The 26173-nt window shown below is 44.8% G+C and overlaps 1 protein-coding gene across 1 annotated transcript in view; it reads right to left on the bottom strand.

Moving 5' to 3' along the window:
• Positions 1 to 25655, bottom strand: part of LOC145796030 (uncharacterized) — a 29871-nt gene extending 4216 nt beyond the window's left edge. The window contains exon 1 of the mRNA XM_082881003.1: positions 25547 to 25655. Within this exon, the coding sequence (XP_082737129.1) occupies positions 25547 to 25655 (109 nt within the window). The remainder of the gene's footprint in view (positions 1 to 25546) is intronic.
• Between the last annotated feature and the right edge of the window lie 518 nt (positions 25656 to 26173).

The raw sequence follows: 26173 nt of genomic DNA, 5'->3' as shown, positions 1-26173 counted from the left end.
ATAATGACATAGATGGTGTTCTGCCGAGCTATACTATAGCGATCCCGGTTTTAACCCATCTCTTTCATGTTTTGCCACTTCGCTGAGTATGTCAGGGATCAAGCTGCCCGATCAGCTTGCGGAGGTCGAGGGGGCAGTGCCCCTTGGCGGGTCTGGGACAGCGCCTTGGCAGGGTCGAGAGGCAGCGCCCCTGAAGTAAAAATACAAAATGCATTCGAAGTTGCTTGTCCGCTCGGTCGATCTGGAGTGTTGGGAGTTTAATCGAGAGAATTCCAGGCTGAGGACCAGGGCCGCACGTGTGGGGCCTTGGGCCGTATGTGCGGGAGAGTAGCCGCACGTGCGGAAGGTGAGGCCGCACGTGCGAGAAACAAGGGAGGAGGGTGAAGCACACTGCTAAAAAGGCAGGTACGGGAGTGAGGTGCGGAAGAGGGCGCACGTGCGGGAGTAGGTGAGATTCAAATTTTCTTTCTTTTTTCTCTCTCTTTAGGTTAAAGTTGTATCACTTTTGTGTACCTTTCTCTCTCTAAAAACATTTCCTTTTCCTTCTCTCTACATTTCCTACCAAAAACCTCACAAGATCTTTGATTTCTCCAAATCCATTGAGATTTAGATCAAAGTTCTTCATCAAAGTTGGTTATCTATTGAGATTGAGATCCGTTGTGTGCGGTGGAGATCGAGTTTAGGCATTGTTGATTTTGAGATTTCAACTCTATTATTCTTCAAACTTGAGATAGGGATTTCCTTTGAGTTATATATATGTTTTTGCAAGATCTAGATGATTTTCGAAATCATTGTTTGATTAATTTTGAAAATTGATTGTTGATTCAAGAAGAAGAGTAATTTTGAAGGTAGGTTTACTTTCTTTTCCTTTTAAAATGGAAATTGAGGGTTTTGAATTATATTGATTGAAGAAAGATGATTTTGGTGAGATCCTTCTAAATATTTTGGAGATGAGTGGTTTTGGTGAAAAAACCTAGAAATAGGGATTTTTGAAAGATGTTGAAAATCCTTGGATGATGTTGACATATTTATTTTGGGGGTCAAATAAATGGATGTTTTGAAAATTATTTATTTATATATATAAATGATGAAGTTTGTAAAATATGAGAATCGTTGTTCATTTTGAAAATTGTTATTCAAAATGTTGTTTTAGTCTTGAAATGGCTAATTTGTAGAGAATGCTCGAAATGTGGGAAATGTGTTGTTCCTTGGGGAAATTGGAAATCAAAGTTTATATATTCATTTTGTGATATTATTGTTTTGAAAAGAGAAATGGGAGATTTGTTCACAATGGAATTATTGTGCAGAAATATAGAGAATGGAAGAAATGTTGTATTGCATTTAATCATTTCATGGGCATACCAATTCATTTGATTATGTTGAGCTTTGAACGTTGATTTGAAAACCTTACATTGAGAAAAGAATGTTGGGAAATGGGTTTTCATGAAATGGTTTTGGGGTAAATACGGTGGTAAGCCTTGATAGGTGGTGTAGATGAAATTGATTAAGGTGGCCTGAGTGTCTTTGGTAAAAGACCAGAAAGTCGCGCGGATAGGTGTCGAGCCTTCCGGTTAATCCCGGTAAAAATGACAATTGGTAATACTTGCATAGTCTACTTACAAACACTGACCTAGGGATTACCAGAGTTGTATTTACCGCCCCTTGAGTTAAATTGGTTAATTTTGAATAGTTGGAGTTGCATGACATCATTGAGCATGATGATTTTCAAAAGATGAAGATGTGTCTTACTTTTAAAAGAACATAGCATGGGATGTGCATTCATCATCTTGAGACTTGTATAAAATGTATATACTTTGTTAAGGATCTCCTACTGGGCTTTAAGCACACCCTACGGGATTTTTGTGCAGGAAAGGATGTGGTGATTCCGCCGAACTAAGGGCGTGGAAGTGTGTGTGTGTTGGGAGCACAATGCTCTCATTTTGCGTGACTCTATTTTGTAAGCCAATGGCTGTATTTGTATGGGTTTGAATAACCGATTTGTGTAACCGGGCCTAAGCCTTGGAAACTTGTAAACCCATGAGGGTATTTATTTGTTTATGTTACCTTGTTTTGAAGTGAATGTATTATCTCATGAAGACTATTTGTATCATGTAATGCAAGTGTGGAGATGTATTTTCAGTTTTACTTTAAAGAGCCATGATTATTGTGTTATTATTTGGGTATGAAAAATTGGGGCGTTACATATACTTAGCTTGGCCTGTCTCCTTGCTAACACCTTGGCCAGCCTTCCAGGCCTAGCTTTAGATAGCTAGGTCAGCCCCCTGACGACGTCTCTGCCCATCTTGGGACCCAGATGACCTGGGACCGAGCTATCTAAAGCTCTCACCCCAGCCCGTAGTTTGGCCCAAAGTTAAGGTAGATGGATCAAGCTCGGCCCAATCTCTTCTCCTAAATTACCTTCTCAATTGCTCCTTAATTCCATCTGTGAAGCATGATTGGGATTATTATCTTTAAGCTACGCTAAAATATCACCCGAAGTGAAGCACTTAGGCTATCTAAACTAAAAAACTCACTCGGTTTTCCTCGTTTTTTACGTAGTATAGCCTGCTCTCCCTTGCTGCTAACACTACGTCCTTACTAGGACACGTGGCTCCTCACGATTGCCTCTATCATTGAGACAGCCGTCAATCATAACTCTAAAATTTGAATAGTCCTGTCGTTTTACTTCCATTTCACATTTATCCCCTTAGTCTTCAAACCACCATCGTTACTGTTCATCTTCTAACCCAAAAACCAAAACAGCTTTCTGAAAGCAAAAACTCCAATTCTGCCTCTACCCCTATTCAAACCTTGGTACTTTCACTACTACCACAGGAATGTCGTTTGCTGCTCAACATTACATCCAAAAACTCGTAAGCTTCATGTTCTTTCTAAACACTCTATATGATGTTTCACAACTGCTTAACTCTCTTAGTTTCATAAACCATTATATTGTTTTTGCAAGAGTATGCATAGTTTTTGTTTATGCGCCAAAAATGAGTTTAGAATCAGTTTCCCAAAAACCCCACACCTTAGGAAAAACTCCAGCTTATTTGTAACTGGAATCATACAAACTTTGAATCCATAATTCACATTGAAACCGAGCTATAATAGGTTTGTGCTCATTTAGATGCGCCTCCCCGAACGTTTCAACGTTTCCTAATCATGATCGAGCTATAGCCTAGCTCACTCCATGGACTAAGATAAAAATCTCGCCCACTCCCAAGACCGAGTAAAAACCTTGACCCAGGTTTTAGCCGAGCTACACACCATTACTTCTCTCGAGACTAAGCAAAATAATTTATACTGATGCCCTAGCCCGGTCACTAACTGGCCATAACACATTCTATGTTCTTCACTGTGCAGACTCTGACTAGGTTTACTCAGGCACACCATTCATACAGAACCGGGCTAAGGTGCCGAGCAGATACTTGTAAACAAAAGCTACCAAAAAATGGGCAAATATAGGTTCCTTGTGAGTTCACCTGGTGCCATAGCCGAATTCTGAAGAAATTACCACATCCCTGAAGACGTTCAATTTGAACTAGCCGAGCCGGACACCACACCCTGGGGTAGATCGGGCTTTGTTCCGTTCACATTGTTGTCCATTGTAGAGGGTGGACTCAGGTTCCCAGTCTAACCCCTAATTTGTGAATTCCTTAGGCAAACCAGACTATGCCCCACACAATTATCCACCAACACGTACAGAATAATAAACGGCATAGCTAAACTGAATCGCTGCCTTGGCCTCAACCTCAGATTGGCTGAGCTATTTCACCAATATTCGCTCAGTCAGAATGATGACGGTTGGGTATATTACCTTAGAATAAGAAGGGGCCAAGAGAAAATCGTCAAGAGTACACCTGATAAAGACCTGAACGACGATGATTTTCTATGGGTGTCTGGAAATTTTGAAGACCACGAAGCCTAGATACCGGGCTATAACATCAACTGGAACAAGGGAACAACTGGTAAGGACAGCTCGGTTTTATCTTCTTTGTTATCAAAACAACTACCGTACTAACCCTTGTGTTCTTTGTCTTTATACAGATTTGAACCACCTGAAATCAACTTACGCATACACAAATCAAGCTATACTCAGAGCCACGCTACGCTACTGGCATCGAGATTGGACTGAATTGCTCGACGTGCAACAGACCTACCGCTACAGTGGTAAAAGGAAGACCGGAGTAACTGATTTCTTTCTAGAGTCATCACCCGAGCCGGACCCCACTCTTTCCCAAATTAATCTAATTCCCCACACTGAAGAACAAGAAACGGAAAAAAGGAGGGCCGTGCAAGCTCTTATTATCGAGCAGACCTCCAGTGAAGTTCATACCGAACTAGCGCCCTTTGGTCAACCGTGTGAGACAATGGTCGCCCTCCCAACCACCAAGGCAACCATGTCTCGGCAGAACAAGCGTGTGCACACCTCGTCGACCGAACAACCACATTTGGTGGATGAGGAAGAGACCATGCTCCCTGAGACCCAACTGTCGAACCCAGAGCCTGTTCGTTCTAGTTGAGCAGGTCCTTCCTCTCCGCCTGTATAGGCACCATCCGTTTCCTATAAAAACTGCACTGTGTCTACCAAAGACTCAGTGGTTGCTGAGAAGGACCACATGCTTGCTTTCAACTTCTCAAAGAGCGTGTGTCTGCCAACAGATATGGAACATCACGATCATCTAGCCGAGCTCAAAGCAATTCGCTCAGCGACTAAGTCAATGGTCCTTGTAAGTAGTCTACCAATTTATTCATATCCATACTATCTATCTGGTTGCTCGGTTCAACCTGACCACTCTTTCTCCACTCCCAGGCTCTGTAAAAAAACCACGTGCCCTACAAACGTGTGCTAGAATTGCAGAAAACAGCGCAGTAGGACGTGGCTGATGCAAATGTCAAGGTAGCCGAACTGAAGAAGGCCAGGCCAAGCTGACCGAGCTGGAATCTGATAATGCAAGGCAGGCCGAACTAGTCAACATGGTAGAGGCTGATAAGCAAAAAGCTTTAACCGAGAAAAAAGATCATTATCTGCGAGAGTTGTCTAAGTTGAAGAAGAAAAAAAATGCTGAGCTTCAAGAGCTGAGAAAGAAGATGGAGGATGCTAAGGACTGAGGTTTTAAGGAAGGAGAGGAAACCTATGTCCAGCAATGTGAAGCAGCCAAAGACATATTCTTTAAATGTGGTTGGAAAGTTGCTGCTGAATAGCTCGGTCAAGGACATGACTCCGAGATCTTCCTGAACCCTCCTCCCCACTTCATACCGAGCTATATGTCTGATTATACAAATGCAGTTCAACAGAAGTTCCTTCAGGAGAGAGAGGAGGATGAGGTCCCTGATCTACTTAACGCTCATTCTACTAACACTAACCTCAGTCGCCAGTCTTCAGTTCCCACTCCGATGGATTTCCTGAGCCAAACCTTGCCCAGTATGGTTGACAAAGTGCCTGGGACCGAGCTAACCTAGGAGGCTGATGTCGGAGCCGGCTTGCCTACGAGCGAAGTTCGTGGTGACCTGGATGCTGACCTTGACGACCTTTTTGCCTGACTGGAAGGCTCCTTCGCTTAGTTTTCTCGTTTTTTTGTTCTGGGAAAATGTAACTGGGCTATAAGCCCCACCTCATGTTACCACTTTTTACCTAATGAAAACATTTCTTGTTCCTGCTCAGTCACTATGCTTTTCCTTTTATTGTAGTGCAACATCCTTACTGCATGTCTGGCCGAGCTCACCAACTCTGCCTTATCCACTTTTTTTTTTAGCCGAGATCCTTATCTTGGCTGCTAACCTTCTTAGCCGAGATCCTTCTCTCGGCTAAAGAAAGAATAAAGTGTTGGTCAAACCTGCCAACTTTCCTAAGCCTTGATCCTTATCTCGGCTGCCAACCTTCTTGAGCCTAGATCCTTATCTCGATTGAAGAAAAAAGTGTTGGTCAAACCTGCCAACCTTCCTGAGCCTAGATCCTTATCTCAACTTGAGGAAGGAAAAAGTGTTGGCTAAACCTGCCAACCTTCTTGAGCCTAGATCCTTATCTCTGCTGAAGAACGAACTAAGTGTTGGTCAAACTTGCCAGCCTTCCTAAGCCTTATTCCTTATCTTGGCTTTAGGAAGAAAAAAGGTGTTAGTCAAACCTGCCAACCTTCCTGAGCCTAGATCCTTATCTCGGCTTGAGGAAAAAGGTGTTGGTCAAACCAGCCAACCTTCTTGAGCCTAGATCCTTATATCGGCCGAAGAACGAGCTAAGTGTTGGTCAAACCTGTCAACCTTCTTAAGCCTAGATCCTTATCTCGGTTTGAGGAAGAAAAAAGGTGTCAGTCAAACTTGTCAACCTTCTTGATCGCCCCTAGTCAGGCGAACTACCTTTAAAAACAGAGGAAAGAGTTTTTACCGAAAAAAAGTCTACTTTTTTTTTTGTTGAAAATAAAAAACTACAAGTGTTTCTAAAAATAAAATACTCTGAGATTGGCCGTGTTCCATGGTCGTGGAATAGCTCTGCCATCCACATCTTCTAAGTTATATGCCCCTTTTCCAGCCAAACCAACCACTCTGTATGGTTCTTCCCAATTAGGTCCTAATTTTCCATCTCCTGGTATCAAGGTGTTTCCTATAACTTTGCGCAGTATCCAATCTCCAATCTTGAATTGCCTGGGGTGTACCACTTTATTGTATTTCCTGGACAATTCCTATTGATACGAGGCAATGTGCACCAATGCTCTCTCTCTTCTTTCTTCTGCAAGGTCGAGTTCTAGGGATATGAACTCGCCATTTAAGTCTGGATCAAAAGTTTCGTTTCTGATCGTGGGGAGGCCAATTTCCAGAGGGATTACCGCCTCCATGCCATAAGCCAAGGAAAAAGGTGTTTCGCCAATCGATTGCCGAGGTGTAGTTCAGTAAGCCCATAAGACGTGGGGAAGTTCCTCAGCCCATTTGCCTTTTACCTTTTCCAACCTCCTTTTCAAGCCATCTAAGACTACTTTGTTGGAAGCTTCAGCCTAGCCATTGGCTTGGGGGTATGCCGGCGTAGAGTTGTAGAATTCTATCTTGTATTCTTCACAAAAACCCCTGTAAATTTTTTCATCGAACTGAGTGCCGTTGTCAGATATTAAGGCCTTGGGGATGCCAACTCGGGTTCTGATGTTTTGCCAAACAAACTTCTTGACGTCTTTTTTTTTATGGATGCAAGTGCTTCTACTTCCACCCACTTTGTGAAGTAATTCGTTGCCACAAGAAAGAACTTTATGTTGCCTAGTGCGGTTGGGAGTGGTCCCACTATATCCAGGCCCCACATCGCAAAGGGCCAAGGACTGGTCAAAGTTAGGAGCTCTCTGGCCGGTTGATATATTTGATGTGTGAACTTTTGACATTTTTCACATTTCTTGACATATTTCTCTGCATTTGCTTGCATGTACGGCCACCAATACCCTTGTGAAATTGCTCGGTAGGTCAACAATATTCCCCCTTGGTGGCTTCTGCAAACGCCTTCGTGTATTTCGAACAAAAATGCCTCGACCTTGCAAGGATGGACACACTTTAAGTATGGTCCTGTGAAGGACTTTTTGTACAATGCTAGTGATGGGAAAAGCCAAAATGCCTTGACCATTGTTGGCTTCTTTCTTGTCTTTAGGTAAGATGTCATCTTTTAAAAGCACTATGATGGGATCCATCCAGGAAGGGCCTAGATCGGCGCAACATGCTTCGGTCGCTTCTGGCTCTTCAACACTTGGCCTAGGTAGGAAGTCAATTAACAATGGGTGTGGGATAGACGTATCTGCCATCGACGTAAAACTGGCCAGCTCATTTGCTTTACTATTTTCCTCTCGATCGATTTGCTCTATCCTAACCACTTCAAACTTCATGATCTCCTTTTTCACCAATTCTTGGTACTTGGCCATTCTATCATCCTTTGCTTCGTAGTCGCCCGAAATTTGGTTGACTACTAGTTGGGAATCACTGTATACCATCAGCTTAGTGGCCCTTATGCGAAATGCTGACATCAAACCTGCTAATAATGCTTCATATTCCGCATCATTGTTGGATGCTGGAAAGCTAAGGTTGACTGCATGTTCAATTGTTAGGCCATCTGGTGAGATGAAGGCTATGCCAAGTCCTGCACCGTGCCTGTTAGATACTCCATCCACGAAGAGTTTTCACATCTCTCCGACGAACAGCTTCCAGCAAGTGGAGGGATCTAATGATGTTTTAGGATCAAGGGCATTGATGATGCCTTCTTCTAAGTTATTGTCCGTCATTAGGATTTGATCCTTACTATCTGACTGTCTTAGGACCTTACTTTGGGGGGAGTCCTTGCTGGTAGTTCTGCAGTCTGTTCCTTCTTCCCTTTCTACAAGGCTGAATGGTTCGCTATGTTGTTAAGCGTCCTGCTTCGGGGCTGCGCTATCCCTGTGACACTTTCCCCCCTTATTTCAGTTGCCTCGGTCAAGTCGATCAGGCAAACATGTTGACTTTCTGGAGCAAACTCAGCTATGAAGTCTACCAATGATTGGGCCTTTATCGTGGTTCTTGGTTGAAACTTTATGTCGAACTGCCCTAACTCCACACCCCACTTCAAAAATCACCCAGAAAAGTCCGCTCTTTCAAACAATGCTTATAAGGGGAAGACCGTTACGACAATCACGGTGTGGGCATGGAAGTAGTGCGACAACTTTCTTGAAGCCATCATTAAAGCTAAGGCCAACTTTTCCAATGGTAGGTAACTTGTTTTGGCGTCCAGCAATGTTTTGCTAATATAAAAGATAGATAGGTGTTGTATTCCCTCAACTCGTACTAACACTGCGCTAACTGCATGTTGGGAAACGACTAAGTATAAAAAGAGTTCCTCTCCTGGTACTGGTCATATACTCTTTCAAGCTTGGAGGAGAGGTCATACACTCTTTCAAGCTTTCCAGAGTGCGGTCACACTCATCATCCCACTCAAACTTGGCCTTTAGTGCCTGGAAAAACGGTCGACACCTATCTGATGACTGACTTATGAATCGGTTTAGCACGACTGCTAAACCAGTGAGATGCTGCACCTCCTTGACTGTGTTGGGCCTCTCAATATCTTGAATGGCTTTGATCTGAGACGGATCAGCTTCTATACCTTAGTTGGTTGCTAGAAAGCCAAGGAATTTTCCTGACCCCACACTGAATACGCACTTGGATGCATTCAGTCGCAGTCTGTGGGTTTTCAAAATTTGAAACATCTCATCTAGGTCCTTGAGATGGTCCCCCTCATTTTTACTTTTGACCACCATGTCATCTATGTAAGCTTTCATTGTTCTACCTAACAATGGCTTAAACATTTTGGTGATCATCCGTTGGAATGTTGCTCCCGTATTTTTTAGGCTGAAGGGCATAACCTTGTAGCAATATAATTCCCTTGGTGTTGTAAATGATGTGACCTCCTGGTCCGGTTCATACATAGCAATCTGATGGTAACCACGATATGCATCCAGAAAGCTTAGTTAGTTATGACCTGCAGTTAGGTCCACTAGTTGGTCTATTCGTGGTAGAGGGAAGTTGTCCTTTGGGCATGCTTTATTAACCGCCTTGTAGTCCACTCAAATACACCATTTGCCTTCTTTTTTTTTTGGTACTACTACGTGTTGGAGATCCACCTGGGATAGTGTACTTCTTTAATTGCCCCTGCCTCCAGTAGGTTTCCCACTTCTTCCACCATTATCTCTGCATGGTGGAGTGTTGATCGGCGAGTTCACTATATAACTGGTCTGGCGGTCGGGTGGACATTGAGTTGATGACAGATGAATTTAGGCTTAATGCCAGGCATGTCATACGGAGTCTAGGCAAACACTTCGATGTCAGATATCAAAAACTCCATAATCTGTACTCTCTCGGTGCTGGACAGAGTCGAGTCGAGCAAAAAGAACCTTTCTGGATTTTGTCATCTATCCTTACCTCTACCAAGTCTTCCACTGCTTTCTGTTTGGCTGCTTTGCTGAAATCTACGAATAACTCGTTGTTTTCGGGTTCCTCTACCATTTGTAGGAACCCTTTTGCAGCCCCGCTGCCGTTTACTATTACGAAGCACTGTTTGGACATGATCTGGTCTCCTAAGACCTCTTCAATTACTCTGGCTTCGTTAGGGAGCCGTAATACCTGGTGGTAGGTCTAGGCTATTGCTCGTATGGCATGCAACCATGCTCTTCCCAATATTATGTTGTAAGTGGACGGGACTTTCAATACCCAGAATTTCACTTGCTTTGTCATTGTTCCTGCCTTGACTGACAAAATTATCTTGTCGACCAGCCACTTTGGCATTAAGTTGAAGCCGACTAAAGGAGACAATGCGGGTGCTAAGTCTTTGTCCTCCAATTTGAGCTGCTTGAAGGTATCGTAATACATTATCTCGCATGAGCTCCCTTGGTCGATTAGGATCCGTTTGATATCGAAATTCTTGACGCGTAGAGTCACTACCAGTGCGTCGTTGTGAAGGCTTTGTAGCCTTGCTAAGTCTCTATCAAAGAAGGTAATGACGGTCGTTGCCTCTGTTTTTTCTTTTTTCACGGGAGGTTGTGCACTCAGTACCTCTCTCATGTGCTCAGCCTTCTTGATCATCCCTTGGAGTTCACATACTTATTCAGGCTCAATGATCCCATGTATCACATTGATCACACCTTGGGGAAGACCGTCGGCTGGCATCCTTTCTGGTCTGTTGCAGTCTTCGGGGGCTGGTTGCACTCCCGCTTCAATGTATTGGTCTAGGTGGCCGTGGCCACTAACTTCTCCAGATGTTGCCTTAATGGCGTACAGTTTTCAGTTCGGTGCCCCTTTTCATCATGGAAAGTGCGACGGTACCTATCATCGTAGCCGCTTTGCGTTTCTTTCAACTTGGTTGGCTGCCGAACGAAGGGTTCATCGCGTATCTCGCTAAGAATCTGGTAAATAGGTTTATTAAATGCCGTGGTGACGGCTGTGCAAACTCTCAACTTCCTTGCTTGGGGGTCCTCTCTGTTGGCTCATCTACCTCGCCCATTTTTGCTCGGTTGTTCTTCTCTACCTACTGTATTGACTTTTGCCACAGTCTTTCTATCTGACATTGTTGTTATGCCAAATTTTGTTTTGGCGTGAGCGCTATCTTCTTCTGCCTGAATGTGTTGATGCACTCTTTCCCACAGACGGCGCCAATTGTACGAGCATGAAATAATCTTCTCGTATAATCCTATTGATCAAGTTTGCACTCCACCAAACGTCGTCACTTTACTACTTGAAAACACAAACGTGAGCTAGCCAGCGGGTGTTGTAGACGTCCCCGAACGCCCGGGAAGGGTGAGTCCCGTTCTGTTCATATTGGGCTCACTACAGTTCGGACTCTCGAATTGTCACGGTTCTTAATCTGAACCAAAGAGTCCAAATCCGGCAAATCGTTTTGAGAAAAATAGATTTTTAGAAAAGAAGGGCCAAACATGGACTGCTTTGCCAGATACAGAGTTGCCACCTAAATATTTTATTTTGGGAAATTTAGGAAACCCTGACTCGGTGCCAAAGGCCACGTGTCCGTCATCACCAAAGTTGCCTCGGCTCGGGAACTTGGGTACGATTGGGGAAGGTCAGCTATGAGCACCCCCTCTCGCCCGATCAAAGATCAGCCTCTACTAACTGTGATATCTTGTTTTGAAAGCATTATGTGTTCCTATTCCGGTTATTAGCCTAGAATTACTATGTTATGCGCACAGCAAACAAGTATAGACCAAATCGCCTAAATTGGAACAAAACATTTTATGTTTGTTTTGGAAATGGTTTGCTACTCACGAGTAGGCTAAAATGCAGATTTTGCCACCCTCAAGTGGGCTTTAGAAAAGTTGGTTTTGCCACTATCTAGTGGGCTTACAACTCACAGTTTTAGTGCATTATTCCAATTTAGGTAATTCAACCTCTATCCACAGGCATTCAGGCAGTTATATCACATAAGCAGCTAGCCTCATGGTAATTATGCTATCATGGCAACATTCACACACATGTGGCATGCTAAAGCATAAAAGCTTACTTAGTACTCCAAGCCAAAACAGAAACCAGTTAGTAATCATGTGCATGATCCTAGTTCATGTTAAGATGGCTAATGCAACACATGCAAAATGTAACTAAGATAGGCTCGGCTAATCTACAATGACATGTGAGATGCTACAACTAACACGTATTCAATTTGGAATTGAAGTACAAATGCAGTTAGAATGATGCGCCGAGCCCGGTGCATGCAAAACGAATGAATGGATGCAAACATGCTATCATACTGTATGCTAATTGAAACATGCTCTAGACTAACCATTGAAAGCTAGTAAATAAAAAGGAAGAAAGACGTGGGTTTGGAAGACATGCACACACTCACGCACACTTATTACACAACTGCCCTCGCTCGGAGGGTCCGAATAAATATTACAGTCCGAATCAATAAATACTAAACTAATTATTACAGAATTTATAATTAATTAACAAATTAAATGCAAAAAGAAGGTGGCCCCGGCCCCGCCTCGGGATGTGTGAATGATGTATGCTTGACTCGTCTCGCCCGAAAACTTGGTGCCATAGCATTGTTGCATCTGTTTACACTGTCCTGCCCCTCTGAAAATTCTGAAAGTCTCCAGAACTGCTTTGACTCATTCCCTGAGTATTCTGGGATGCCACCGGCCAAAGAAAAGGGTCACTGGCCATGAGAAATGAATCATCGGCCCACTGTTGTGACACCGGCTGGACTGTGATGGCCGGTCGGCACTGTATATGGCCGGCTGACCAGAAATTCCTGCAGAATCCTGCAGTTGACAGCAGCAGAGGGCAAGCAGTGTATGGAATGGAATTTTCAAGCAAATGTGAGCATGGCCACACTCCCTATCATGCAATGGACTCAAGGGAGTGTGGCCCTCGACCCTCGGGCCATCAATTGCACATTTCAATGCATGATGGCCTAAGAGGCCAAGTTGCAAATTAATGTAAATGCATGCAAACAAACAAATGAATGCTAACACCCTTTCATATTGAGGTCAAGGGCATTGGCGACCGAGGGTTGAGACGTGTTTCGTCACTTTGGGTACGAACATACCTCTCCCCTCATGCTTGGTTTAACACCCCAAACCAAGTAATGCAGTGCATGTATGCAATGTACAATGCAAAGTAATGCAACTCATGCAATGCCATGCGAGCGAGCTAATCAAATGCAACAAGACATTAGCTAACCATGCAAGCTAGACTAATGCAATGTGGGCATACCAAGTATACAACAAGACTATGTGATGCAACTTAACTAAACAAGATGCGAACATGCAAACAAGATATAATGCAAATATGCTCCTAATGCAATGCAACATACATCATGCCAAGTATGGAACTAGGTACAAAAGTGGTCTTAAAATGAAATGGGAGGCCTCAGCCATGCCCTAAAACAGTGGCCAAAAGGGCCCAAATGGTACCAATTATGCATGCAAGCATGCACACGCCAAGGCCTATCATTTGAACATGAAAGGGAACAACTCTAGGCATACTTAAGGGTAATATACTTGGACTTTAAACACTCACATTAAACTTCGAAAAGCATGCAAAAGGTGACACCAATACATGCTAGGGAATGGATGCAACATAGATGGCATTCAAGACTACAAATGAGAGCATTGCTCAACACCTACCCCGAGCAAACATGGCATGGATCTTTCAATACAAAACAGAGTTTTAGCATGCAAAATGGACCTCCAAAACCCACTGATATGGCAACCCAAGACCCCAAACACATAGGTATGTACAAAAGCCCAAACATGGAGCATAAGACCACACCTCTTTAAGGCATTAAAAGGGGAACAAATGCAAGCATGTAAGCATCAAACGTGAACTGAAATGACCTAATAAGTGATTCCAAATCACTGAAATAGTCTAGCCAATACATGCTAATGACTCACACACCCGATACCAACGTGCTAGAATGCAAAGGGGGCCACACAAAACATATCAAATACAACCAAGCCAGCACCTAACAGACCTCAATCATGATAAATAATGACCAAAAGCTTCACAAAGCTAGGTAGAAATATGCAAGCATGAGGGTTTAACGGCTAGGTGCATTTCTAGGCAAAATGGGGGAATACAAAGCAAGTGTATTAAGCATGGGAGAGGCCATTAATCCGACCAAAAACAGAGACATATTATCACCAAACAACACCTAAAAACCTCTGAAATGAAACCAAAAACAACCAAGCACATATGCTACCCTTGTGAGGCCAAAGCATGCACAAATGAGACACAAAGGGGAGAGGGGTGTCCCTCCCCTATGTAAGACTTCAAACCCTCTTCTTCACCACTGGAAATCCACTGGATTTTAGTGGTCAGAAGGCCAACACACAATAGTAACCAAAGCTTAGCATAGAAAGCACCAAAAGGGCCAAACAAGGCCTAAGAGGGGGAGGTCGACCCCCAACACCAAAACAACCTTAATGAAGTATCTTAAGCATGCAAATATAAGACTTTTTTCAGTTATACACAAAGTCTAAAACAGTAAGCAAGATAGGTAAAAGACTAGTGCAAGATTGGGAAATATAAAGTAAAAGTGTTACCCTTGGAGAATCCTTGAATAACAGCAAATGCAGCCCTCTTCTTCTGATCGAAACCAGTCCAAAACCTCAAGAACAAACCCTCAATGCCTCCCAAAGTCGAGGTAAGGTGTAAGAGTGTGTGTCTTAGTGCAATACTATGAACTAACACACCTTTAGGCTATAAAACACACACAAAATGAAGAGAGAGAGGGAGATATAGAGAGAGAGGATGATATATCAGATATATGAATGTATTAGGTCTGGATTTTCTGAACCAAAACAAAGGAGAGAGGAGGGGCTCTTATATAGACCAAGCAAAAGGCTAAGCTTCCAAGAGAAGCTATCCTAAAGGGTCAAGGCTTCTAAGGGAAGCTAAGCAAAGGGTGCAAAATTCTTGAGGAAACCAAGATAAAGAGTCCAAGCTTCCTCAAGAAGCTTGAGCAAAGGGGTCAATCTAGCTCTTGAAAGATTGGACTAAAAGGGTGCAAAGGTGCAAACCAGTCACACCCGTGGATGGACGGCCAGGTTTGTGCACTCCAACTGGCACAGCTGGCATGCGTTATGCCTGAAAAAGAGGAAAAAGTGATACCGGCCAGAAAATGAGGCCACCGGCCAAATAAAGTGCCGGTCGACCACTCATAGTGCCGACCGGCCAATGGACTATTTCACCAATGGCCGGTATCAAGAAGACATGGCCGGTGGCCTCAAACCACGGCCGGTGGGTCTCAGAGGGGGCTAACAAGTTGCTCTCTACCCTCAGGTGCAAAAACAAACAAGTCCTTGGTGTAAAACCAAGCACAGAACAAGCAAGTCGAGAGATTCTGAGGTAAGGCGCATAGCCAAGACCTCCGAAAACTCAAATCAAACACGAATATGGATGATCACAGAGTGTTCAAGCGGTGATGTCCAAGTCTTGAGGACGGTCAAAAATGGGGTGTCTACAGTTGTCCCTCTTTGACAGAACTCGAAAGTCGTAAGAATAATGGGAGTGAGTGTCAAAGCCCAGAGACGACCCATTTTTGACAAGGCCGAAGACTTAGACAAACATGCAAGACAATAAAGACATGCGCTCGAAGGTAGGGGCGAAATGCAACTGAAAATGCAAGAAGCCGAGCATAACTAATGATCATACAAAGAAAGCTGTAACGATGCATAACATGCAACAGTTTTAAGCAATCAACACAAATCCAACTATATTACAATGTAGAAAGGATGTAAGAGAATCATGTAATTCTCGCTACGTTTCACGCGGAGAATACAATACCTGTGCGGTTCGTCTGGTTGCACCAGCTTCAAATGAACCGTACATACAATATCGTGCCTGAAAGAGAAAGAAAACTTAATAGGTACAATATCGTTAGCAGTATGCAATCAATGCAATTGAAAGTGCGTGACAACGCAAGTCGAGTAGGACGCATAACAATGCAATTTGGGGCAAGCATAACAATGCTATGAAAGCACCAACACATGTAAGTAAAGGACACGTGACAATGTGTACAATGTGTGTAATGGGGAACTTGAACACATGTGAGTAAAGCAATACGTGACAACACATGTAATGTGTATAGAAAGGAACTTGAACACATGTAAGTAAAGCATAACGCGACAACGCATGTAATGTGTATAGAAAGAAACTTGAACACATGTAAGTAAAGCATAACGCAACAACGCATGCAATGTGTATAGAAAGAAACTTGAACACATGTAAGTAAAGCATAACGCGACAACGCATGCAATGTGTATAGAAAGAAACTTGAACACATGTAAGTAAAGCATAATGTATAGAAAGAAACTTGAACACATGTAAGTAAAGCATAACGCGACAATGCATGCAATGTGTATAGAAAGGAACTTGAACACATGTAAGTAAAGTATAACGCGACAACGCATGTAATGTGTATAGAAAGAGACTTGAACACATGTAAGTAAAGCACGACGCGACAACGCATGCAATGCGTATACAAAGAAACTTGAACACATGTAAGTAAAGCATAACCCGACAACGCATGCAATGTGTATAGAAAGAGACTTGAACACATGTAAGTAAAGCATGACGCGACAATGCATGCAATGTGTATAGAAAGAAACTTGAACACATGTAAGTAAAGCATAACGTGACAATGCATGCAATGTGTATAGAAAGAAACTTGAACACATGTAAGTAAAGCACGACGCAACAACGCATGCAATGTGTATAGAAAGAAACTTGAAGGGGCCGATTCAACTTGAAGCATGGTAAAGACATGCTATTCATGAAATTGAAATGCAAAGCACTGCAACACAGTATAATTGAAGCGATTTGTGAAATTCACAAGATACGAAAAGGATACGGGAAGGAACGTTCCCCGCACGCACCGAGCATCGCTCATAGAAGACACGGCTTGAGGTCAACTCGAAGGCTTACTAATGTTCTGAAAGTGCACTTCCTTGCACTGTCCTGAGTAATGAAGGTGCCAAGCCACATAGTTGACCCGAACAAGGGCGCGGGGGGTGCATTGACCGCAAGGGGAGGTTACCGGCATCAATCCCGATACTCTGCTGCCCTACTCTCCTTTTGCTTTACTTTTCTTTTTACTGGTAGTTTAAGCACATTGTACTGCCTCAGGCAGGTTTTACGTTTTCAAAAGGGCATGATGAAAATGATGCAGCTATTTTGTTCAAAAAAGGAGTTACATTTGTTGTTCTATGCATCGCATCACGTGGTATCACATAACAATGTGGATGAAATTGAAATTTGTTTGAAAATTAAGCTCTTGCATCGTAACAATCAGGTAGTGAACCGACTTACAACTCGATAAGCAAAACAAAGAAACTCGATAAGTTAACCGAGCGTGAGTACAACTTGGTAAGCAAAAATGAAGACTTAAAGAGAGTGAAATACAACTCGATAAGTAAATGTACAACAACTCGATAAGCAAATGGGCGTGACTTTGCAGAAATCATCACCGGAGGGCATTGGAAATGGTGGTATTCCGCAAATCCTCAGCATGTTCAACATGTAAAACAGCTCAGGGAGTAAGAAGGAATACCACCGGCCGCAGGGGAAAACCATCGGTCCTCAACAAGTGGCCATCGGCCAGAATCTTCGATAATCGGCCAAAAGTTGTGGTCGGTCAGCACTATACTTGGCTGGCCGGCCATAAATGGCAGAGACCAGTAGAATGCTGACATCTGTCCTCCACTCAACCTTATCCCCTACAAAAGGCTTCAGCTTCGTAGTTTTTCTCAATTCCATACTGATTTGCTCCAAATGAAAGAGTTTCTTGTCCAAAATCTCACAGCTTGGATTGCCAACTTGGACGACTCGGAAAAGCTGAACTTCCGGGGTTTCGGTATGAATGCACTATTCACGCTGAATCGCACTCCGCTGCACTTTCCGTTTCTCCACGCCGCGGCAAGGTTTTGGAATCCGGTAACACATGTCTTTAGCTTTGGCGGGCAAGAGGTGTGTCCTACCTTCGAAGACTTCCAAGCTTTGATGGAATCCAAGCGTGGTAAAGAAATCTTGCCTCAGCTTCGCTTTGGCCACGCCCAAGCCTTAGGACGAATGTGTGGACTTACTATGCACGACGTTCGATCTTTGATTTGTGACAGAATGTTGGATGTTCCGAGTTTGATTTGTCGGTTTTCTGATGCCGGCGACCGCAGTGACCATCATTGGCAAGGCTTTTGGCGACATGCCCTCTGTTTGTGCATGTTATCTCATTTCTTGTTTGTCTCGGGCTCCGGAGGGTCTAGCGTTCGGTTGATTGAGGTTGCCCAAGGCTTGGAGGAGGGCAAGGGCTGCATTGCCATGACTCTGGCTGAGACGTTGATGGGCTTGGATGCCTTTTATCGTCGAGAGACAACCAGATTTGCGGGGAGTCCACTACTACTACAGGTAATGTTTCCCACCCGATCTCACATTTGTATTGCTTACATCACTCGGCCCTCAAGCTCGTTTTTTCTCACAAAACCCTTTTCTTACTTTTCTCACATCGTACATCTCTTTATTCTTTATTCTCTCATTTTTCATCCCTTCCCAGGTGTGGTTGATGGATAAGTTGCAAGTTGTAGACTCTTGCTCAGCATACTCAGCTCGCGGCTACTTCTTCTGACGTTGTCTAGTCAATGCCCTTGATGAGGGCTGGTGGTTCGACTGGATGTGCAGTTGTCCGCAGACCGCATTGCTTGGCAGTGTCCTTGGCTCAACTTACCGGCAATGAGTTATAGCATGTCCCGGCAGACTGGGATTCAGTTGATTGGCTTAACTCACTGTGTGTTCTACTTCCCGTTCTGGTTCCAGCGTCAGTTTGGCCACGATCAGACTTGCCCGCCAGAGGGGATAGAGTATCCTGCTGCGTTCCCGGTCCGAGGTGCACAGCTTGCTCGGCATGTCACAGCATGGAGGACTAGAGAACTCCTGGCCCTCGCTCCCACTTTTAGTTGCACTTTGTCTGATAAGTGCATAGATTGGCTTAAAGAAGAGGCACAGATTGGGCCCAGCTGGCATCAAAGGCTTCGACCAGCTCTGGGAGAGGGAGCAGGAACACCTGACTCACCTATGCCCCGGATTTATTTGCTTTAATTAGAACTTTCAAGTTTTCTTTATGAATGTAATAAAAAGCAACTTTAATTTGTATGCAAGAGCTGGAGAACTCTGTATTGAAATCAATGAAATTGAAGGTTATGGGTACTGAAAATTTTTCGCTTTGGTCCAAAAATGGTCTAAGTTGTAAAAAGATTAATTTGAACAAAGTCAACTTTTATTAAAACTTTTCAAAAACCATTTTCGATATGGATCAGAACTGGACACGCCTGAAATCTGTCACTGAGATGCACAACCCCGGATCCTTGCAACTGGAAAGTTGCCCCTAGTCTGAATAGCACCGCAGCACTGCATAGTAACGAAAAGTTGCCCCTAGTCTAAAGAGCACTGCACCGGAGATCATAACCAAACTCTTGAATGCTGAATAGACAAAGATGGCCGAGATGATCAAATGGACAAAGTTGATCGGGGAAAAGTTTATGGATGAACTTCAGGATGAAGTTGCCTACGCATCCCAAAGATGGGAATCGAGCCTTACGTAGTTCAGACTTGGGTTCACTCGAGTATTTTCACTCTCCTTTTGCGCTTTAACTTTTGCTAAGACTGCCCTTTGCGGGTTTTCAACCTTGCGAGCTCAGTTTTTATAATTTCTAATTTTTCATGCTCTAATTTTTGCCTAGGTCGCCCTTTCGGGTTTTCGGTCTAGCGAGCCTCTCAGGGGTAATATTTCTTCAACTTGTCCATATTGATTGGTTGTGAGAACTCTAGGCCATCTAGATCCATCAGAACCACAGCTCCACCTGACCAGATAGACTTGATGATGTAGGGACCAGTCCAATTGGGTCTGAACTTGCCCCTAGGGTCGTGAATGGGAGCTCGGTTGTCCTTGAGCACCAAATCTCCTTCTTTCAGGTTCCTGGACTTAACTTTCTTGTTAAAAGCCCTGGCGATTTTGCGCTGATAACCTTGAACATGGTATAGTGCTTTCAGTCTGCGCTCGTCAAAGAGCATGAGTTCTTCAAATCTGCCCTGTTGCCAATCTGCTTCAGCTATTTGACACTCAGCCAGCACTCTTAAAGACGGAACCTCAATTTCAATAGGTAGAACGGCCTCCATCCCATAAACTAATGAGTACGGGATCGCCCCAGTAGAAGTTCTAATTGAAGTCCGGTACCCCCACAGAGCAAACGGCAGCTTGTCTGGCCAATCCCGGTAGGTTTCCACCATCTTCTGTAAAATGCGCTTGACATTCTTGTTGGCGGCCTCAACCGCTCCATTGGTTTGCGGCCTGTATATGGATGACTTATGAAAAGCCACGTTGTATTTTTCCAACAAGTCAATCACTTCCTTCTTGAAGTGGAAAACATTATCTAAAATGACCTCGTTCGGGACCCCGTAGCGGCAGATGATGTTGTTCCTGATGAACTTTGCAACGTGCGACGCCTTCAACACCGCATAAGACTAGGCCTCAACCCACTTCGTGAAATAATCTGTCGCGACCAGGATGAACTCATGCCCATTCGATCCTTTTGGAGTAACAGCCCCGATCATGTCCATTCCCCAAACTGAAAATGGCCATGGCGAAGTCATATTGTACAGCTTCGACGGCGGAATATTCATGCGGTTTGCGTAGATCTGACACTGGTGGCATCGCCGAACAAAGCTGATACAATCCTCCTCCATGGTGGACCAGTAGTAACCTTGTCTGAGGATCTTCCGCGCTAACATTACCCCGTTCATATGTGCTCCACGTTCTCCTCCATGGATGGCCTCCATTAGGCGCTTCGATTCTTCAGCTTTTACACATAGCTTATGCATTCCCAGATGACCTCTCTTATACAGCTTACCCCCGCAGATGATGAACTGAACGGCCATTCTTCTGATTGCCCTTTTATCCTTGGCATTTACCCCCAGCGGATATGCTTCCTTCTCTAAGAAATTCCAAATATCGTAATACCAGGGGTTTTCGTCTTGAACCTCATCTATAGCAGCAATTGACTCGTAAGCTGGAGCAAATTTCTGGTCAATAATGACTGGACGTATCCGGACTCCAAACGGGATGTCTATCATGGAAGATAGAGTTGCTAGTGAATCTGCGAACCTGTTGTTCTCTCTTAATAGATGAGCGAAGTTTAGCTTCTCAAATCGAGGAATTAACAAGTCCAAGGTTTGGTGGTACATTATCATCTTTTCTTCTTTTACTTTCCAATCTCCTTTTGCTTGAGACACAACAAGGTTCGAGTCCCCGATGACGTCCAACCGTTTTGCCCCTAGCTCCAGGGCTACTTCTAGACCAGCAATGCATGCCTCGTATTCTGCTTCGTTGTTCGAGACTTTGAACCGGAGTTTGAAGGCTAGAGGGATACGGGAATTGTTGGGTGCTATCAGCAACACCCCTATTCCATACCCGTACTGATTTGACGCTCCGTCAAAGTACATCGTCCAAAACAAGTTGTCGATATGCAAAATGGCCTCATCTGGGAATAAGTACTCAACTGCTTCACCCCCTTCCACTGGATGATCGGCTAAGAATTCTGCTACTGCTCTTCCCTTGACTGACTTGCGCGTCACATACTTCAGATCGAATTCGGAAAGCAACAGCGACCAACGAGCTAGCCTACCCGTAAGTGCCGGTTTCTCGAAAAGATATTTGATGGGATCCAGTCGTGAAACCAACATTACGGAGTGAGCTAACAGGTAGTGCCGCAGCTTCCTGGTAGTCCACACCAAGGCTAAGCAAGCCTTTTCCAACGGTGTGTAACGGGTCTCATACTCTAGCATCTTCTTGCTGAGGTAATAGATGGCTCTCTCCACCTTGTCTTCTGATTCTTGTGCGAGCATGCAGCCCATTGTAGTCTCAATTACTGAAAGGTACAATATCAACGGTCTCCCCGGCTCTGGCGGTGACAACACGGGTGGGTTCTGTAAGTATTCTTTGATCTGTTCAAAAGCAGCTTGGCATCGGCCGTCCCACTGGAACTTCGTTCCTTTCTTCAGGAGACCAAAAAGTGGTTCACAAGTCAAGGTTAATTTTGAGATAAACCGTCTTATGAATTGCACTTTACCTAGAAAGCCTCGCACCTCCTTTTCAGTCCTTGGTGGCGGCATTTCTAAGATGGCCTTGATTTTGGAAGGGTCGACTTCAATGCCCCTTTGTGTAATCAGAAACCCCAGCATTTTTCCTGCTGTAACGCCAAACGTACACTTCTGAGGATTCAGCCGCAACCGAAATTCTCTGATCCTTTGAACGAACTTTTGCAAGACGGTGTAGTGGTCCTCTCTTTCTTTGGACTTGGCAATCATGTCGTCCACGTACACCTCAACCTCTTCGTGGATCATGTCACGCAATATTGTGGTCGCGGCCCGTTGATATGTAGTTCCAGCATTCTTCAACCCAAACGGCATTACTCTGTAGCAGTATGTCCCCCACGGGGTGGTGAATGCAGTCTTTTCCCGATCTTCAGGTGCTATCACTATCTGATTATAGCCTGAGAAGCCATCCATAAACGAGAGCAAAGCATGCCCCACTGTCAAATCCACTAACTCATCAATATGCGGCAAGGGAAAGTCGTCCTTCGGACTAGCTCTGTTCAAGTCCCTGAAATCCACACATACCCTGATCCTGCCATCCTTCTTCGGCACCGGAACAATGTTGGCCAACCAAGTCAAGTACTCGGATACCAGTAAGAACCCTGCGTCGATTTGCTTAGTGACCTCTTCCTTAATCTTGATGGCCCAGTCAGGGCGGATTCTTCTGAGTTTTTGCTTGATGGATTGGGCCTCGGGGTCAAGAGGGATCCGGTGTTGTACAATCTCAGGATCGATTCCAAGCATGTCTTCGTAAGACCACGCGAAAATATCTTTGAAATCTTTTAATAAAGTGACTAAGCGCTCGCGTTCCTCCGAAGACAACGTGGACCCGATCTGGACCAGCCGCGGGTCCTTCTCAGTACCAACATTCACAGTAGTGATTTCATCAACTAAAGGCTTAACAAATCTTTCCTGCTCTTGATCAATTAATCGTTGCAAAACCGAAGGAATTTCTTTCTCGTCGTTTTTGTCAAAATTTTGAAAGTCCTGATTCAAACAATAAACCAAAGGCACAGAAAAGTACTCAGAAACCACATCCACATCATTCTCATTAAGTGCTTCCGAACCGTCCGATTCTTCTGTTACAACAGACTCAAAAGAGAAAGAAAAAGACGACCTGGATAGGACTGTGGCATCCGGGTTATCACCCCAGGAATACCGGACTCAGACTTAGTTGAGCTGGAACCTGATTCCGACTCACAAGACTCGGTGGAATCAGATTCCGGCTCACTACCTGATCCGGCGCTGCTCGACAAAATCCCTCTTCATACTGCCAAATGAGAGAGGGTGCGATAGATGTATCCAAAATAGTTGCTGGTAGGCCCGCAGTCGTTCCATTCCCAATCATGCATACCGAGAAGTTATCCCCCAAGCACTTCTGCTCGATCGGAGGATCTGAAAGTAGACATGCCAGTGCTACCCCCATTTCATTTTCAGCGTCCTCAGACTGCACTTTCTTACTCTGCTCAGCCTCAGCCAATGGGTCCGTCCGCTCTTCAGCAACATCATCCCCGGATAACTCCAGATCAAAGAAGATCTCAAACCCCGGCACGTGCTTCCTCTCCGCGTTCAGCCACGGCTCTGGGAAGCCACAAAACGGAAAGTCCTCCCCCTCCCGAACAAAGCGTCCGTTTAGGGTACCCTGAATGGGCCGGTGCATTAAGTCAAAAGGTTTTCCCGCCTTCTTCGCTCTGGCTCTCCCAGCCATCTCCTTACCCTTCCTTATCCAATCCTCTTTGGAGGGCAGATAGCCCAAGCCAAAGGTATGTGGGTTATGTGGCACCTCGGCTAATGCTGCGACGCCCTTCTGGCCGCTCTTTTCCTATCCCATCCCGGGGATGTGTTGAAGCTTGTTCATGAGGTATACTGATTGAGCACTGACATACACCCCCTCATTAACAGCCAAAATGTCCTGCACGACCTGGGCCTCAGCTAGAGTAAAACCGGATAAGAACACATCCTCCATACCGTGCTCAATTTCTAGGACTGGTGTAGACGCCTCCGACGGTGGATGGATCGATGAATTCCCAAAAACAATGGCTACTCCCTTTCCATGGGGGTATTTCACCATTTGATGCAAGGTAGAAGAAACTACCTTCACTTGATGCAGCCACGGCCGCCCCAAGAGTAGATTGAAAGTGGCAGGAACCTCTAGGACGTGAAAGTCAATTTCATGCTGCCTCGGCCCAACCTTGGTCTGAATTTTCGCTGTCCCCATGACTTCTCTGCTTGTGTTGTCGTATGCCCGAATCACCTAGGCTGTTGGCACAAAGTCCGCGGTCTTCAAACCGATTGCATAGGCGATCCTTGCTGGACACACATTGATGGCGGACCCTATGTCGACAAGCACCACGAGTATCCATTTGTTTCTGCACTCCACAGAGATGTAGAGTGGCTTGTTGTGATTCGCACCCTCAAGTGGCAATTCCTTGTCGAAGAAAGTTAACATCGGGGTAGCTCCTCCCGGAAAAACTAAGCCCACCAGCTGCTCTGGCGTGGTTTCTATCGAGAGCTTGGCCTTGTCCATTGCCGATAGGACGGCCTGTCTATGTACTCGAGAAGCCATAAGCAGTCCCCAGATGGAGATGTCTGCTTGTATCGTTTTCAACTGTCTCAAGACGGCCTCATCTTCAAGTTACTTTTTTTTCTGCTTCTCCGCTTCCCTATCCTTCCCAGACGCCTCTGGTTGATTTAGGTATGGAGGCTTGAAATACTGCCCGCTTCTCGTCATATGATCGACCTCACCAATATACCAGGTATCATCTGGCTGATTACTCCCCTAATCCTCATCCATGTGGACAAGGCATAGGTCATCGTCCTCCCACCACATTCCATCGGTAGCCGATAGACACCTGTCCGGCTCCGGTATGACCGTTCTTGTACTCACAGTACCCTCCATCTGTATGCTCGCAGCATTCAGCAATTTCAGTCCCTACGAGGGCCTTAGCTTTCCTGATTTTCTCAGAATCCTCAAACCTTTCCTGTTCCAACTGTGTCAGTACAGCTGGCTGTTCATCAATTCCTGTATTCAAAATGCTCCAATCCTGAGCGAAATTCTTGACACCGACGCTCTCCGGTGATTCATTTTGACTTCCGGCGCTTCCGGCCATAACTAATATTATCGCCCCTGCCGGGCCTTGTTCTGGTTGGAATTCTTCCACAACATCCGGTTGATCATCCAACCACCCAGTAACCTCTGCCGATTCCTCATAATCAAACCAGTTGACTGTCGTGTCCCCTGGATCTTGGTCATTGAAAAAATGGAGGTTGGCAAAGTCCTCTCCCACAGCTGCCAAATCATCTGCCCCTTGCTCAAATCTATCCCCCTGGATCACGCACAGCTCTGCCCTCTCTAGCAATTCTACACTTGGCCTAGCCTAGCCTGCTGACATAATGTAATCACTTGGATTGTAGGCTTCCTCAGTGAGACTCCCAGACTGCTCAAACCTTGACTCAGCAATCCCATCCTCTTCTGCAATCTCCCCTGCTCTGTCTTCGACAGTCACCACCATTGATTCGGGTTGGGTTCTGGAGATGTCCAACATGCACAAGTCAGTGCAGTCGGGAAGGAACACCTCCGGCTTAGATAGGTGGGAAGGAGTGATGTAGATGCTAGGATCGTAAGACACGACCCCAGTCTGGATGAAGTTGATACGTTTGGGAGGTGGAGCTTGGTTATGCGGAGGGAGAGGGTTGGTTGTGACGTTGGGTTTTTCTGGAGGCAGGATCACCCCATTATCGATGAGATCTTGAATCTCATGACGTAATCGGTAGCATTGGTCGGTGTCATGACCGTGCTGTTGGTGGAATGCGCAATATTTGGCTGGGTTGTGGGTAGGGGGAAGTTTTTCCGGTAATGGCCGTGGCTCTAGGGGTTTCAGGTGCCCCTTTCTGATTAAAACCCCTAAAGCCTTAGACAAGGACGTGTATAGTGGGGCGAAGGCTCTTTGGCTTTTGGGTTGGTATTTGGCTGTTTGTGTATTGCTTCCGGACGCACTGGAGAATGGCGTAGCTGCTACAGTTCTTGGAG

The sequence above is a fragment of the Camellia sinensis genome, chromosome 7 (assembly GCF_055761805.1).
Source record: "Camellia sinensis isolate YWXY chromosome 7, ASM5576180v1, whole genome shotgun sequence".
NCBI lineage: Eukaryota > Viridiplantae > Streptophyta > Magnoliopsida > Ericales > Theaceae > Camellia > Camellia sinensis.
This window is presented reverse-complemented; position numbering and strand designations above follow the sequence as displayed.